General features: G+C 40.2%; 1 protein-coding gene across 9 annotated transcripts in view; it reads right to left on the reverse strand.

Moving 5' to 3' along the window:
* Positions 1–13,221, reverse strand: part of SMC6 (structural maintenance of chromosomes 6) — a 39,993-nt gene that overhangs the window by 22,031 nt on the left and 4,741 nt on the right. For 8 of the 9 annotated variants that reach the window (XM_053937320.1, XM_053937315.1, XM_053937316.1 and 5 more), the window contains 6 exons: positions 11,532–11,677; positions 9,548–9,665; positions 7,504–7,609; positions 3,864–4,000; positions 3,257–3,318; positions 2,320–2,400 (listed from right to left, as the gene is read on the reverse strand). In XM_053937320.1, the coding sequence (XP_053793295.1) occupies positions 2,320–2,400; positions 3,257–3,318; positions 3,864–4,000; positions 7,504–7,609; positions 9,548–9,665; positions 11,532–11,672 (645 nt within the window). In that variant the 5' untranslated portion in view covers positions 11,673–11,677. Of the gene's footprint in view, positions 1–103; positions 122–2,319; positions 2,401–3,256; positions 3,319–3,863; positions 4,001–7,503; positions 7,610–9,547; positions 9,666–11,531; positions 11,678–13,221 lie in introns of those variants that run through there. The other variant, XM_053937321.1, reaches the window with a different exon arrangement.

Raw genomic sequence — 13,221 nt, forward strand, 5'->3', positions numbered from 1 at the left:
CTCTTTCTAAATGAAGAGCCTTTGAGACTTCTTTTTCTTGCCTGACTAACAACCCAAATGGAACATCATTTTTGTTACTGAATTTTCAAAGAACGTTACTGACCTGAATTGTGGTCAGGACTAAAGCCCACCCTCTTGTGACCAATGGACAACAGTCCCAAGTGAGACCCACTGACTTCTCCTGGACCACAGTGGGATGTGACAGCATCCCCCTCTGAGTGAGACACCACTGTGAGCCAGAGAACTCTCAGGTTTACTTGGAGGACTGCTGCCAGAAGCTGCCAGAGCCTGGGCTGATACCCCCAACTCCTCAGGGATCACCCTTCACCTGCTGAGAAGATCCAAAGGCATTTGACATGAGTACTTCTCTGAGCTGCAGCGGAATTTTTCACAGGTACACAACTAGTACATACTCTTAAGGTCTATTTACATACAAGTGTGCACATGGTATAGCAACTGTAGTATGAATGCTTCTTAAGATTCTTAGGTACTTAGATTAGTAAGAAAATTAGGCCTACAAGTGAGTTACCACTGTGCTATTGTAAACTCTCTAAGAATCGTCTGTCAAATTGTTGAAAGCAGGCTACTAATTAAGTACTGTTAAATTAATGCACTGTCAAAACCTTCAGGCCTAAACTGTGGTCAGGTCCAGAGCTCACTTTGGCAAGTGGGTCCATTCTGAACCTTGTGACTTAATGGGAAGGTCTGCCTTACTCCTCTTTATCCTTACCTTTTTCCCATTCTAATCTGCACATAGATCATTTTAGGCTGATTTTGGTTTCAGATTGATTAATTTCAGGTTTAGTCCAGTTTTCCTCTTGTGCATCTATATAAGTAGAAGAGTGAACCTTGCCAACGAACCTAGCCACAATTTCACTCTAATATTAAACCTGCTTTAGCTGATACCTGTGCCAGTGGTTCCTTAGGCAACTTAAAACACTCATTTCCAATAGGGGTATTTCTGAATAATGAGCTAACTCAGCAGAGCCCTAAAATTTAAATTTATCCATCTCTTTAGAGAGAAGAATCTTCAAAAATATTGTTTGTACAAGTGGATGATTGGTGCAATCGGACAGTACACTGGCTCTGGTTGGGATAGAGTTAAATTTCTTTACAGCAACTGTTACAGTTTTAGATGCGTGATCAAAAAAGTAATGACTATACACTCTTATTTTAGCTGTTGCACTGAGGCCTCCTGGTTCTCACTCTGCCCTCTCAGTGAATAGACCAGCCAGGTGTAGAAGAAGTTGTGGAGGTATACAACCAGGCAGATGATCCCAAGCAGCCGAAGAGATACGCCACCTCAGAAAATGTCACTGTGATTGTTTAGCCCCAGCCACCTACTCACTTTCCCCTGGCGCGTGATAGGGAAGAGAATCAGAAAAGTGAAAGCAAGAAAACACATGAGTTGAGATAAAAAAAAGTATAATACAGCAAAAGCTGCACACGCAAGCCAAGCAAAACAAGGAATTCATTTATCATTTCCTGGGGCAGGCAGGGGTTCAGCCATCTTCAGGAAAGCAGGACATGCCTAACAGTGACTTGGGAAGACAAATGCATCATTCAAAACATCCTCCAATTCCTTCTTCTTCCCCCAGCTCTATATGCTGAGCATGATACCATATGATCTGGGATATCCGTTTTGTCAGCTGGGGTCATCTGTCCTGGATGTGACCCCTCCCAAAGCCTTGTGCACCCCCAGTCTCCTTGCTGGTGGGGTGGAAGAGGAAGAAAAAAAAGCCTTGACTCTGTGTAAGCCCTGCTCAGCAGTTACAAAAACAGCATTAAGGAAAACATCTCCCCATTATCAACACTGTTTTCAGCACAAATCCACAAAGTAGCCCTCTACAAGCTGCCATGAAGAAAATTAACTCTAACCCAGCCCAAACCAGCAAAGTCATGCTCAGCAATAAAAACAGGTAAGAGAGGGTGTAGGGGGATTAGCCATCTTTTGCTTGGGCACTGGTTGGGCCTCAGTCTACCAATAGGAGGTGTTGAGTGATTCCCTTTGCATCTCTTATTTTGTTTCACTTTCTTTCTCTCTCCTTCCAGCTTTCACTTCAGTTATTACACAAATTATATATCATATTTCTAATTTTTTTTTTTACTTTTACTCTTCATTTCCCATTCTCCCATCCCAAGCTCAGGGCAGCACAGAAGGGAAGTGAGTGAGTGGTTGTGTGGTATTTAGCTACTTACCTGAGTTAGCCCAAAAAAGGGCATTAAAATTAAGGAATTTGATTTTTTTTTGCCAAATGGTCTAAAAATTTGCAATCAGTATATTAATGTTTTATGACTATGCTAAATTTTTTTCCTTACCTTGTACTTGTCCCCTTCATTTTTAGTCTGTAAAAACTGTTTACTCATCTCTTGGGTTAAAACAGACACAGGATTATCTACCTGCAAAAATAAATAATTTTCATTTCATTTTAAATGCAAATTACCATGTAACTGCAAATCCATGAAAGTGAGCGCCCTGTTTCAGTCTTGCAACTTATTACTAAGCTAATGTTGTGAAATCAAGCTTGCTAATCCTCTCACATCTTCAAAAAAAATCAAAACATAACAAACAAAACCAATAACAAACAGAAAATTAAAAAATCCAACTATATCAAATACAAAATAGAACCACATCAAGGACAACTAAGGAACTGCTTCCAAGAGGATACATGACTTCTATAAAAACAGTAAGTTCCATTTATTTAACAAAATCAGCATTAGAAATTCTTGTTTTGCCAAAGTATTGCAATAAATGCAATTAATTGACTCATATAGTCTTACAGACATTGGCACAAAATAAAATCAATACATACTAACTGAAATTTCTATTATTTGAAATGCTAAGTAAGTTGAATATTTTAAACTTCATATGCATTACCTGATCTTTTATTAATCAATTAGGCAGAAAAATAATATTCAAATTTCTGAAACAGCAAGAACTGAAATAATCAGCACAAAAAACTCTCCAGATACAAAAGAAACCTACATATGTCAAGACTTTCATCAACAGGACACATGACTCACAGCTCACAGATGACAGCAAATACTTATCTGTCTGGGACAGAATCCTATTTTGCATTGCATGAGGTATATATTTCAATTTTCCTTTTGCTGATGAATTTGATCTTTAAATGATATAGAAGAGGTGCAACTCTCTCCTTTAAGGAATGGTACATTTCTTTTTAATTGAAAAATTACAGTATCACATACCAATGTCTTCTTAAATTGCACAGAATTTAAACACTACAACAACTACCTGTATATTAAAGTGATCCAGTATTCCTATGAGTTCTTCTTTCTTTGAAGAAATTATGGTCCCTAGTGGTAAAAAAACCAAAGGAAAAATATCAACAGGTACAATGTCCCAGAGTATTTTCTTCATTGTAGAAAATGTAAAAAATGAAATCCGTATTTTTGTAACACAGACTTAGTCCTAAACTAGAAACACTGGTTAGGGGTTTGTTTTAATTATTATTTTTTCAATATATTTTCACTTGCACAGAAAGACTTCTAATTGAAGTCCTTCTTTGCCTCATAAACCCTCTGTGACAGAATTTAGATAAATCAGCAAATTCAATAAAATCTCAAAAAAGACTAAAAACTATGTTCAGCCTCATCACACAAGCAGATTTCTGTAAAAACATAATGTAACACCTGACATACTAATTAATACATGTCAAGAAATACATAATTGCTTTTGACATACTTAGTTTGGGATAAAAACAAAAAAATGGACATTGTCATCATCCTTGAGTGATTGTATGAAAAGAGAAACTTCATCTTTTACTAACATCAAGGCATTCAAAGCAATGAACAAGTTTAGAAAACTTCTAAGACCAAGAACAAAACAAACTACCACAGACCAGATTTGCTTTTCAGTTTGCAAGTTCTGCTTCCATCCTGATTAATGCGCTGATTCACAGTAATAGAGGTACCATACAATTCTGGTTTAAATGCATCTCTTCCTTGGTTTCGCAAAGTTATGGAAATATCTGCAGAACTAAAAAAAAAAAAAAAAAAAAAAAATAATCCCCTAAAATTAATTTCGAATCTAAAAATAACAACAAAAAAATCATAACATTTCAATTTTCCATATAAATTGTCTTGTGTCCTACAGGTCACCACTGCAAGTCACAGTACCAATCAGAAAAACAAGTATTTATTTGGTTTGAGCCATAACAGGATTAGACACATTGCTGGTTTAAAACCCAGCAGGAAAAGTAAACCCACTCAAGCTGTCCCCTCCCTTTCCTCCACCCCCTTCCCACGGTGGAGGAAACAACAGTAGAGATTACAAAACAGCATCACAATTTACTGCAAAATCTCAAAACCACAATATTAGTAGCAATGTACAAAACAGAGAGTGTTTTACCCACAGAAGGGTATTCACCACTAAACAAAAATGCTTCCCCAAGACAGCACCTGGCATGGTTTCTCAGACAAAGGCAAAAAGGCAACTGGCCTCGTGCTGGGCCATGTATGGCGTGAGGAAACAAAGGCACTATGTCAGAGATGCTCATGGCCTAACTTTCCTCTTCCCCAGCCTGAAAACAACGGAAAAACAGGGACAAGACAGAACCTGGTGGGACCCGTCAGGGCTCTGAATCATGTCAGGGGACCCTTTTCCTGGGCCTGACTGCACACGAGCGGGACTGGAGCGCTCAGCGGCTCTGGCAGCGGCGGTGCTGCGCTGCTGCTGCACAGGCACGGCGCCTGTGGCCGGGGCTCCACACGGCTCGGCTGGGCTCTGCTCCGTGCCGCCGCTCCGCGCCGCTGCCGTTCCCTCCCTTTTCTTGTTCTCTCAGTGGCATCTCGGGCTCGCCGGCGCTGTCTTTCAGCACCAACCAGAAAAGCCGTGTCTCGGAGGAAGGGGAAAGGGGCCGTGTCTTGGGGTGATTTCATGATGATGATCTATTCCCGATTGTCTGCTTTATGTCCAAAAATGGCTGCTGTGGCTTTAAGGTGGGTCCAGAGGAGGGGCGTGAAGCTTTGCGGGCTCCTGTGTGGACTTCGTGTCCAAGACTCACTCCCCAGCACGCTGGGTGCTGTGGAGAGCAGCAGTTGCTTTATTGCTTAGCTAACTCGATTTTTTAGGAGCTGAAGCAAGAAGTTTCCTTTTTCCCCTCCACCCCAACTTTCTCCTGGACAGCAGCAGCAATCCTTCTGCAAGTTTTTTTTGTTTTTTCTTGAATTGCTTCAGGTTGGTTTTGGTCCAAGATCAGATAATCACCAAGACTGGCAGTGGTGGCCACTCCAGCCAGCCCAAAACCTCGGGCAAAGATGAATGAATAAGAGAAAGGACATCAAAATCCACCAGCTGTATCTGCTGTGAGAAGGGGACCAACACCAGAGGTTCAGCAGGTTCCCATCTGATTTGCCCAAGCCGCTGCATGAATTTTTCCCTCTTCCCTGAGACAAAAGCCAGCCACCATTCTGTCCCCCCTTTGCCATGCAGTCAGCCTGTTTATTTCTCCCCCTAGCATTCTGAGTTTTTTTTTTATTGTGGTGTGGGTGGGGGGATAAGGTTCTGAAAGTTCAATATCTAGCATTTATTACATTTTTTTCATGCCATGCAGGCACTTTGTTAGTTAATAAACAGGGTTTTTTTAGTTTCACCCACTGGTATTCATTTTCTAATTGGCAAAAGGGATTACTGAAGCCATTCTCTTCTGAGGAGACACTCATTCCAGAGTGTTTTCTCCTAAATCTGTCTCTAAACCAAGACAGACTGCCAGTGGCAGAGACAGGCAAAGTCTGCTGGGCTGACCCTGACACCTACACACCCCTTTTCTTGAACCTGGGAAAATCAAAAGCTGCTTTCGGCCCCAGCTTCCTTGTGCTGACACCACAGCCCTGCCATGATGTGGGTGCTATGGAATCAAACACTGCCAGAAACTCCAGCCCTCTTCTCCATAACCACGAGAGACACACTGCTGCCATACACTGACTGCTTGCACCTCCTATGCTTCACCTAATGAGCCAAAAGCAAATATTTGTGAGAGAAGATTTCATCCATCTTCCCTTCTCATCTGAGTGCCCTCATTTTACATCACAGAATCAAGCTGCTTTTTGGTAGTTCTCCTTTTTCAAATTGGCTTCTGTATAAAACAGTTGTCTGGCTTCTACAGCCTAACCAAAGTATTCTATAGCAGAATGCTTGAGCCATTCTTCTGGAAAAGATGAGATGTGATTTCAGTGCCAAATTCCTTCTTCCTGTTTCTCCAGTGAGTGCTGAAACATTAACTTCATATACATAAGGCAAGTACTACAACAATTTTACTCTTATGCATCTCTGAAAGTAAAAGGCTGGGACTCTGAATAACAGCTTCATGTAAATATAAACTCACAAGCCTCCTATCTTTTTATTGGTTTCCCTAAACACATTATCTCCGCTCTCAGAGCAGATATGAATCTGCATCTTGCATGTTTAAGTATGCAGCTGTAAGTCAAGGTCTTTATATTCATTCACGTCACCAGAAAGATTGAAAACTAGTTAACCTCACTGCTTGCAAAACAATGATAACTAGTCACCTATGAATTTTTCTAGTGGACTCCATTTTTCTGTAGGATATTCAACTGCAGAGTGGAAGTAATACAGAAGAGCAGGGAATATAGAGAACATATCACTATGTTAGCTAGCTCAGTGTCTCAGTTTCAGGTAGGACAGAGCTAATTTTCTTGCCATTACTGTGAGGGGCAGAGGCCGGAGCCATGTGAGTGTTGTTATTCTGTGCCCCACACATCATCCATGGGGCCACAGCTTCAGTTGGAAGAGAAGGAGAGCACAAAGTGGAACTGCCACCATTTTGTTCCTTTATTCCAGGTAAAGTGGATAGCAAGTGAAGCAGTGGGGTGGTTCCAGTCCTACGCTGGAGTTGGTGTGTCATTGTTTTTCTTGTCTTGGGCTTGGGGAGGTAATGTGGGTGCAGATGATTTGTGCACCGTTGTTCCTTTTCTTTCACCACAGAGGAACGGACACTTCCATTTGCCATTTTCTTTGTCTCAGAAGATGTCTGACTTGGGCTGTGGTGCAGTTGCCTTGAGTCAGACTCTGAGCATTTTTGCTTGTAAACACCCTCTTTTATACACTGTTGTTATTACTATTGTTGCTGTTAGTGTTTGTTTTCCTTATCTCGTTGATGGCTTTTTTCAGCACATTTTTATTACAACACATAATCTCTACCTTTATCCCTCTCTCACTGAAGGGGACAGAGACCAGCTGTTTGGAGCTTAATTTCCAGTTGGTTTTGAAACACAACATTCAGAAATAATGATATACTAGTGGTAAAACTTCTGAAGTTTTTTGTTTTCAGGGTTTGGGGTTTTTTTGCGAGGGGAGAGTGTTGTTTAAATATGGTCTCTTCAGCATTATGCTTTTTATTCAAGTCTGGTGGATCCCATAAGAAGATGCAGAAAATTAGTGTAAACAGAAAACTCATTACGCTAACCTCAATGACAATCACCAAACTACAAATGCAACTTTTAGATTGAAGTTTAACTTACGTCTCTCCTTTTTGAATAAACATTTTTAATGAGGAACCTCTGTTAGTTGCAGTGGCTTTTCCACCAAGTCCAACAATTAGTGCTGTCAATACAGAACTTTTTCCACCTGTAATTGAAGCATTGAACTTGTTTTAAAGAGAAGATACTGTAATTTCTACTCCACTCATATGACAATTTTTTGACTTGTTATATATTCATGCATTAGAAGTCCAAATTCTGTCCTTATTGAACATATAAAATAACAATAATGCTAATAAAGTATCTGCCATTTTCAAGGTTCTCCCTAAAAAAAACCCAACGTGCTGAGCCAAACTTCTGTTACTTCTATTTAGCAATTTGCATTCAACACAGCATATGTCAGAAGAAAGGAATCTCCCCTTTTGTAAAAGCATACTGAAAACACATATACAACAAAAGAAATCGAACACACATTACCATTTATCTAACTATCTGAAAGGTTTTAAGCTCTCTTTCAAAGTTTACGTTTATTTTTTTAATTCTTTCTCCAGAAGAAACAAGATAGTATCACTTCCTTTTCCTATAATAGTTTCTATGTCCTGGTTTAGCTGGGATAGAGCTCCTTTTCTACCTAGTAGCTTGTGCTGTGTTTTGGGTTCAGCATGACAATAATGCTGATAACATGCTCATGTTTTGGTTGTTGCTAAGTAGCAAAGCTGAGGACTCTTCATTGTCTCATACTCTGCCACTGAGGAGGTGCACAAGAAGGCAGGAGGCAGCCTGGCCAGGAGAACTGACCCAAACTGGCCAAAGGGATATTTCATACAACAGAACGTCATGCCCAGCGCATAAACTGGGGGATGCTGTCCAGGAGCCATTGATTGCTGCTCACGGATGGGCTGGTTGTGAGCAACTGCATTATGCATAACTTGTTTCTCTTGCATTTTATTCCTCTCTTTCTTTCTGTTTTTCATGACAGTAATTATTATATTTTATTTCATTTCAATTATTAAGCTGTTCTTATTCCAAACCACAGCTTTTACCTTTTTCCAATTATCCTTCCTATCCCACTGGGGGACATGGGGAAGTGAGTGAGTGGCTACATGATATTTAGCTGCCAAAAGGGATTAAATTACAACAGTCCTTTCTAGCACCCAGTGTGGGGCTTAAAGGGTTGATATAACTGACCAGAGTATGTTAAAACAAATTTGCTCTAAGCATTCATGATATTAGCTTAATAGTTGCTGATCACAGTGCTGATTTATTTTTTCTCAGAGCTGCTGTGCTGCTGTGCTGTTCTCAAAGCTGAATTATGTAACACCTTCCTCATAGCATGAGCTCCCTACTTTGGTGTTTATCACCTTTGGGGCCTGGGCTAAGGCTATAATTTTGAAGTACTCTGCAATGCTGGCTGATAAGATATGAGACGATAAATGACATGATGTGACATGACGGATCCGCTGGCCTGGTCTGCGCGCTCGGCGCCACCCTCATCCCCGGGCTGCGGGAGCCATCTAGCGGCGACTCTTCACAATTACACCTTTCACCGTTCCCAGAGCCAACCTAGAGAGGCCACACGTCCCCCTCCTTCTCCAGGCTAACAACTACAACAGCTTTTCAAAATTTTGGATGTCCTCGGGAAGCTCAAACCATCAGGAAGCAGGATGTTGCTGAATGTACTTCAGATCTAGTTTACCATTATGCAACTATCAGCAGTACTTCAACCCCCCATTACAATCATGTGGTTCCTCCAAACTCAGTGATGGCCACTGCAGGCACTTGGACAATTATAGTCCATTTAATAATAAACATATAAGTACATTTAGTTCAAATAAAAAAAATTATGCATTATTTATCTATTAAAATATTTATATTCACATTATCTTTTGCAAAAATCTCCAATTTTAAGACCTAGTTCACCAGCCTTTAACTACTGGGATAGACCAGTGTGGTACTTCATTTCAAAAGTGAATCCTTGTCCACACCTAAAAGATGGCCAGCAATTCTTTTTCAAATAAAAAACTACGTCTTCTACATTATTAACAGAAGTGTTCTTTGACAAAGATGCTATGCAATTAATACTTACTTCCATTGGTTCCAACAACAAAATTGAGATTTGATCCAAACTGAAAAGGCCCCAGATTTGAATGGCACATGAAGTTCTTCAGCTGGATACTTTCAATTATCCCAACCTCACCGTCAGGCTAAAGAATGAACAATTAAACGCAAGTTATATATGCATTTTAATGAGATTAAGTTTATATATTTTAAACACAATGAAAATCAAAATGACTGTATGATATAAAACATCGGCTGTTGCAAGGCACAAAGAACAGAAGGGTTTCACAACACTGTGTAAAGTCGCTTGCTATAGAGCAGTTATTTAGTAAAATAAAAAGTTACCAAAGCTGATCCCTCACACACAGTAACTTTCAGTTCTCCCTATTACTACCTTACTGTCAATACATGAAATATTAAGACAACAGATCCACACAGTTGGCTGGCCAAGTTAAAGCATGTTTTTACGGGCATTGTCCAAATGTCTTGTAAATACTCACAGGCCTGGGGCACCAACCACCTCTCTAGGAAGCTGTACTGGCTTTGGGTTGTGGTAGCAGGGGCAAGAAGCTACAAGGGTGGCTTCTGTGAGAACCTGCCAGAAGCTTCCCCATGTCTGACAGAGCCATTGCCATTTCCCAGGCACCCTCAAGACACACCCACTGCTGACCAAGGTTGAGCCCGTCAGCAACAGCGGTAGTGCCCCCAGGATAAGAGCCAGGAAAGGGAAATTGCAATTGCAGCAACTGCAGCCAGAGAAGAGAGGAGTGAGAATATGTGAGAGGAGCAGCTCTGCAGACACCAAGGAGGGGCAGGAGGTCCTCCAGGCATCAGAGCAGAGATCCATCTGCAGCCCATGGAGCAGAAGCCCCTGCTCCTGCGCTGGAGCAGGTAGATTTCCAAAGGAGGCTGTGACTCTATGGGAAGTCTACATTGGAGCAGGTTTGCTGGCAGGACTTGTGACCCACACTGGAACAGGCTGTTCCTGAGGGACTGCATGCTATGGAAGGGATCCACACTGGAGCACAGAACGACTCTTCCCTCTGAAGAGGAACGAGTGGCAGAGATAACATGTAATGAACTGACTGAAGCCCCCATTCCCTGCACTGTTGGGTTGGGGTGAGAAGAAAATTGGGAGTGAAGAGGAGCCAAGGATGGGTGGAGGGGAAGGTGTTTTAAGATTTGGGTTAATTTCTCATTATCTCTCAAATACAGATTTGCTTGTAAATAAATTCAGTTAATTTCCCCAGGCTGAGTCTGTTCTGCCCATGACAGTCACTGGGGAGTGATCTCTCCCTGCTCTTATCTCAACCACAAGCATTTTGTTGTATTTTCTCTCCCCCGTCTAGGAAAGGAGGGCAGTGACAGAGTGGTTTTGGTGCACACCTGGCACCCAGAGAGGTTCAACCCCCTAGAGAAGCCTGGTCCAGTATCTTACCACTGGTAAAGAAATGTTTCCTAATGTCCAATCTAAATACACAGGACAGTATTTGCAACCTCAAAAATCATTTTTTAAGGTCTTCTGTCAAACTAAAATTCAACTACTAAAAGAAAAGCAGAAAAAAAAATTCCTGTTTTCATGTTTCTTTCCCATCAAAATTTGCATTTCGAACACTAGATTTTTTTCAGATATCTGAAAGTGTCAGCAATGCAAAACAAACAAGTATTTGGCACTTCTTTTAAGTAAATAAATAGTTTTCCAAGTATTTTGTTTGCCTTTACTATAACCATAAATGAAGTATACCATAGTTCTATCAAAATCCATTTCCTTCATTTACTTCACAACTTCAGTAGTATTCCTCCTATTAAATCAGAAGATTGTTATGTTATGATTGACTATTATAACTGGATGACCCAATAAAGTAAGAATAACCTCATGCAGAAGTCCTTACCACAGACAGCATCCCTAGTTTCTTTTATCTTTCTTCTACTGATGCCTACATCCAAGACATTTATTTCAATAGGCACAGAACTTTTCTTATATCTTCATCTCTATGACTTTTTATACTTACCAACTGTGAAGGGGCACTACTATTAGCTGAGAACTCTAAAGTTTCTTCATCAGACTCATCACTATGTACATCTGTGTATTCTTTTCTCTGCCTTTTCTGGGACCCAGGAGTTAAAACACTTTCTTCCTTTCTCTTACCCATGAGTACTGAAAAATGAAAGTAATGAAATATTATAGTTTTCAGTTTTCTAGGTGACAACACATCCACAGGTGGTAACACAGAAATACCGAATTATTTACTTTGGTAAAACAAGTATTAAAATCATAGCAAATATTGCAACAAATACTTTCCCAGAACTGAAATCTCAGTTAACTTAAGGCTACGCTTGCTATGAAGGAGTTGCATCAAAACAAAGGAAACACAGCTTCATTATTCTAATCAAGCTGAATAAATAAAATCAACCTTGATTCTGTTTTCCATGGTAGATTAGACTTTGGAATACTTGCTAGAATTGTTTTTGGTTAGTGATGGAGCTGAAGATTAGTGGTAAAAAGTGTAACTAACATAGTATAATCAGCAGCATCAATATAGGTTTGATTAAAATCAGCTGCATGGCCAAAACCAAAATGTATTAATTATTTGTGGTTGACAAAGGCCGAGAAAATTAATATGCAGAACACATAAAAGTAGAATAAAGGAAAATTTAGATTCATAGCTCTGTTCCTGAGCTGTTTCTTACACTACAAGGTAATATAACATGATCGCAGTAAACAAAATGCTCCTAATAAAGGGTAACTATTCTCTCTATATAGAGGACACATGTATAAATTTCCTCTACAAATGAATAAATAATGCACAGACTTCCAGCACTAATAGGACTGGTCTGAAACAGATCTTGCAAAAGTAACAAGCTTTACTAAAAAATACAAAAATCTTGTATTTTCTGTAATCATAAGCTTATGGCATGGTTTTTATTCCCTCAAAAGTACGTATTACATTCTTCATACCTACAGACCCAAAGACCTACACAAAATACAGAAGTTGACTTACTTGCCCTCAGTAGAAGCAAGGTGCTATTTACACAAATGCAATACACAATCTTTTTATTTGTCAGCAGTTAAGTCAGCTACTGATAAGTATCTAAAACAGGCTAAAACTAGTATCAGTTGCACAGTTTTCTGATATCAAAACTTTTCTGAAATGGATTATGCTCTCCTACTCAGCTTTGTTTGCTGGAATTTCATCTAGAGCTCCCCTGTAAGAAAGATGACAACCAATTTTAATGCACAGCACCAGTTCAAGGAAAATTCAGAGGCAATAAAAGTACTTAACATTCACTCCTACAGAAAGATCACTGAATGACACATGGCCTAAGAATGTGCTGCTTATTTATAAAAAAAAATTAAATTTTTTTTTTTAATGTGTAGGGTGCAGAAAAGAATGACCAGCATTAAAGACATAGCATGCCCAAAGTTGGTAATTCATGTCTAAACACACTGGGGGCTTGGAGGCCAGAAGACTCCTAGCCATGGATCCAGGTGATGACAACAAGCAAGCACTTCCTTGTCCCTCAGGACAGATGGGATAATCCAGGAGAGAAGTCATAGAGGTCAGCCTAACAGCTCCTAACATGATCTCCTGGAGGGAGGTGGCACATTCTGTGAGAAAGCCGGGTGGGTCAGCACAGCGGGTCCAACTGTGCAGTGCACAGCCTCAGACCCCAGGGGCTCCCTTGTCAAAGCCCTTCCAG

Source organism: Vidua chalybeata, chromosome 3 (assembly GCF_026979565.1).
Source record: "Vidua chalybeata isolate OUT-0048 chromosome 3, bVidCha1 merged haplotype, whole genome shotgun sequence".
Taxonomy (NCBI): Eukaryota; Metazoa; Chordata; class Aves; order Passeriformes; family Viduidae; genus Vidua; species Vidua chalybeata.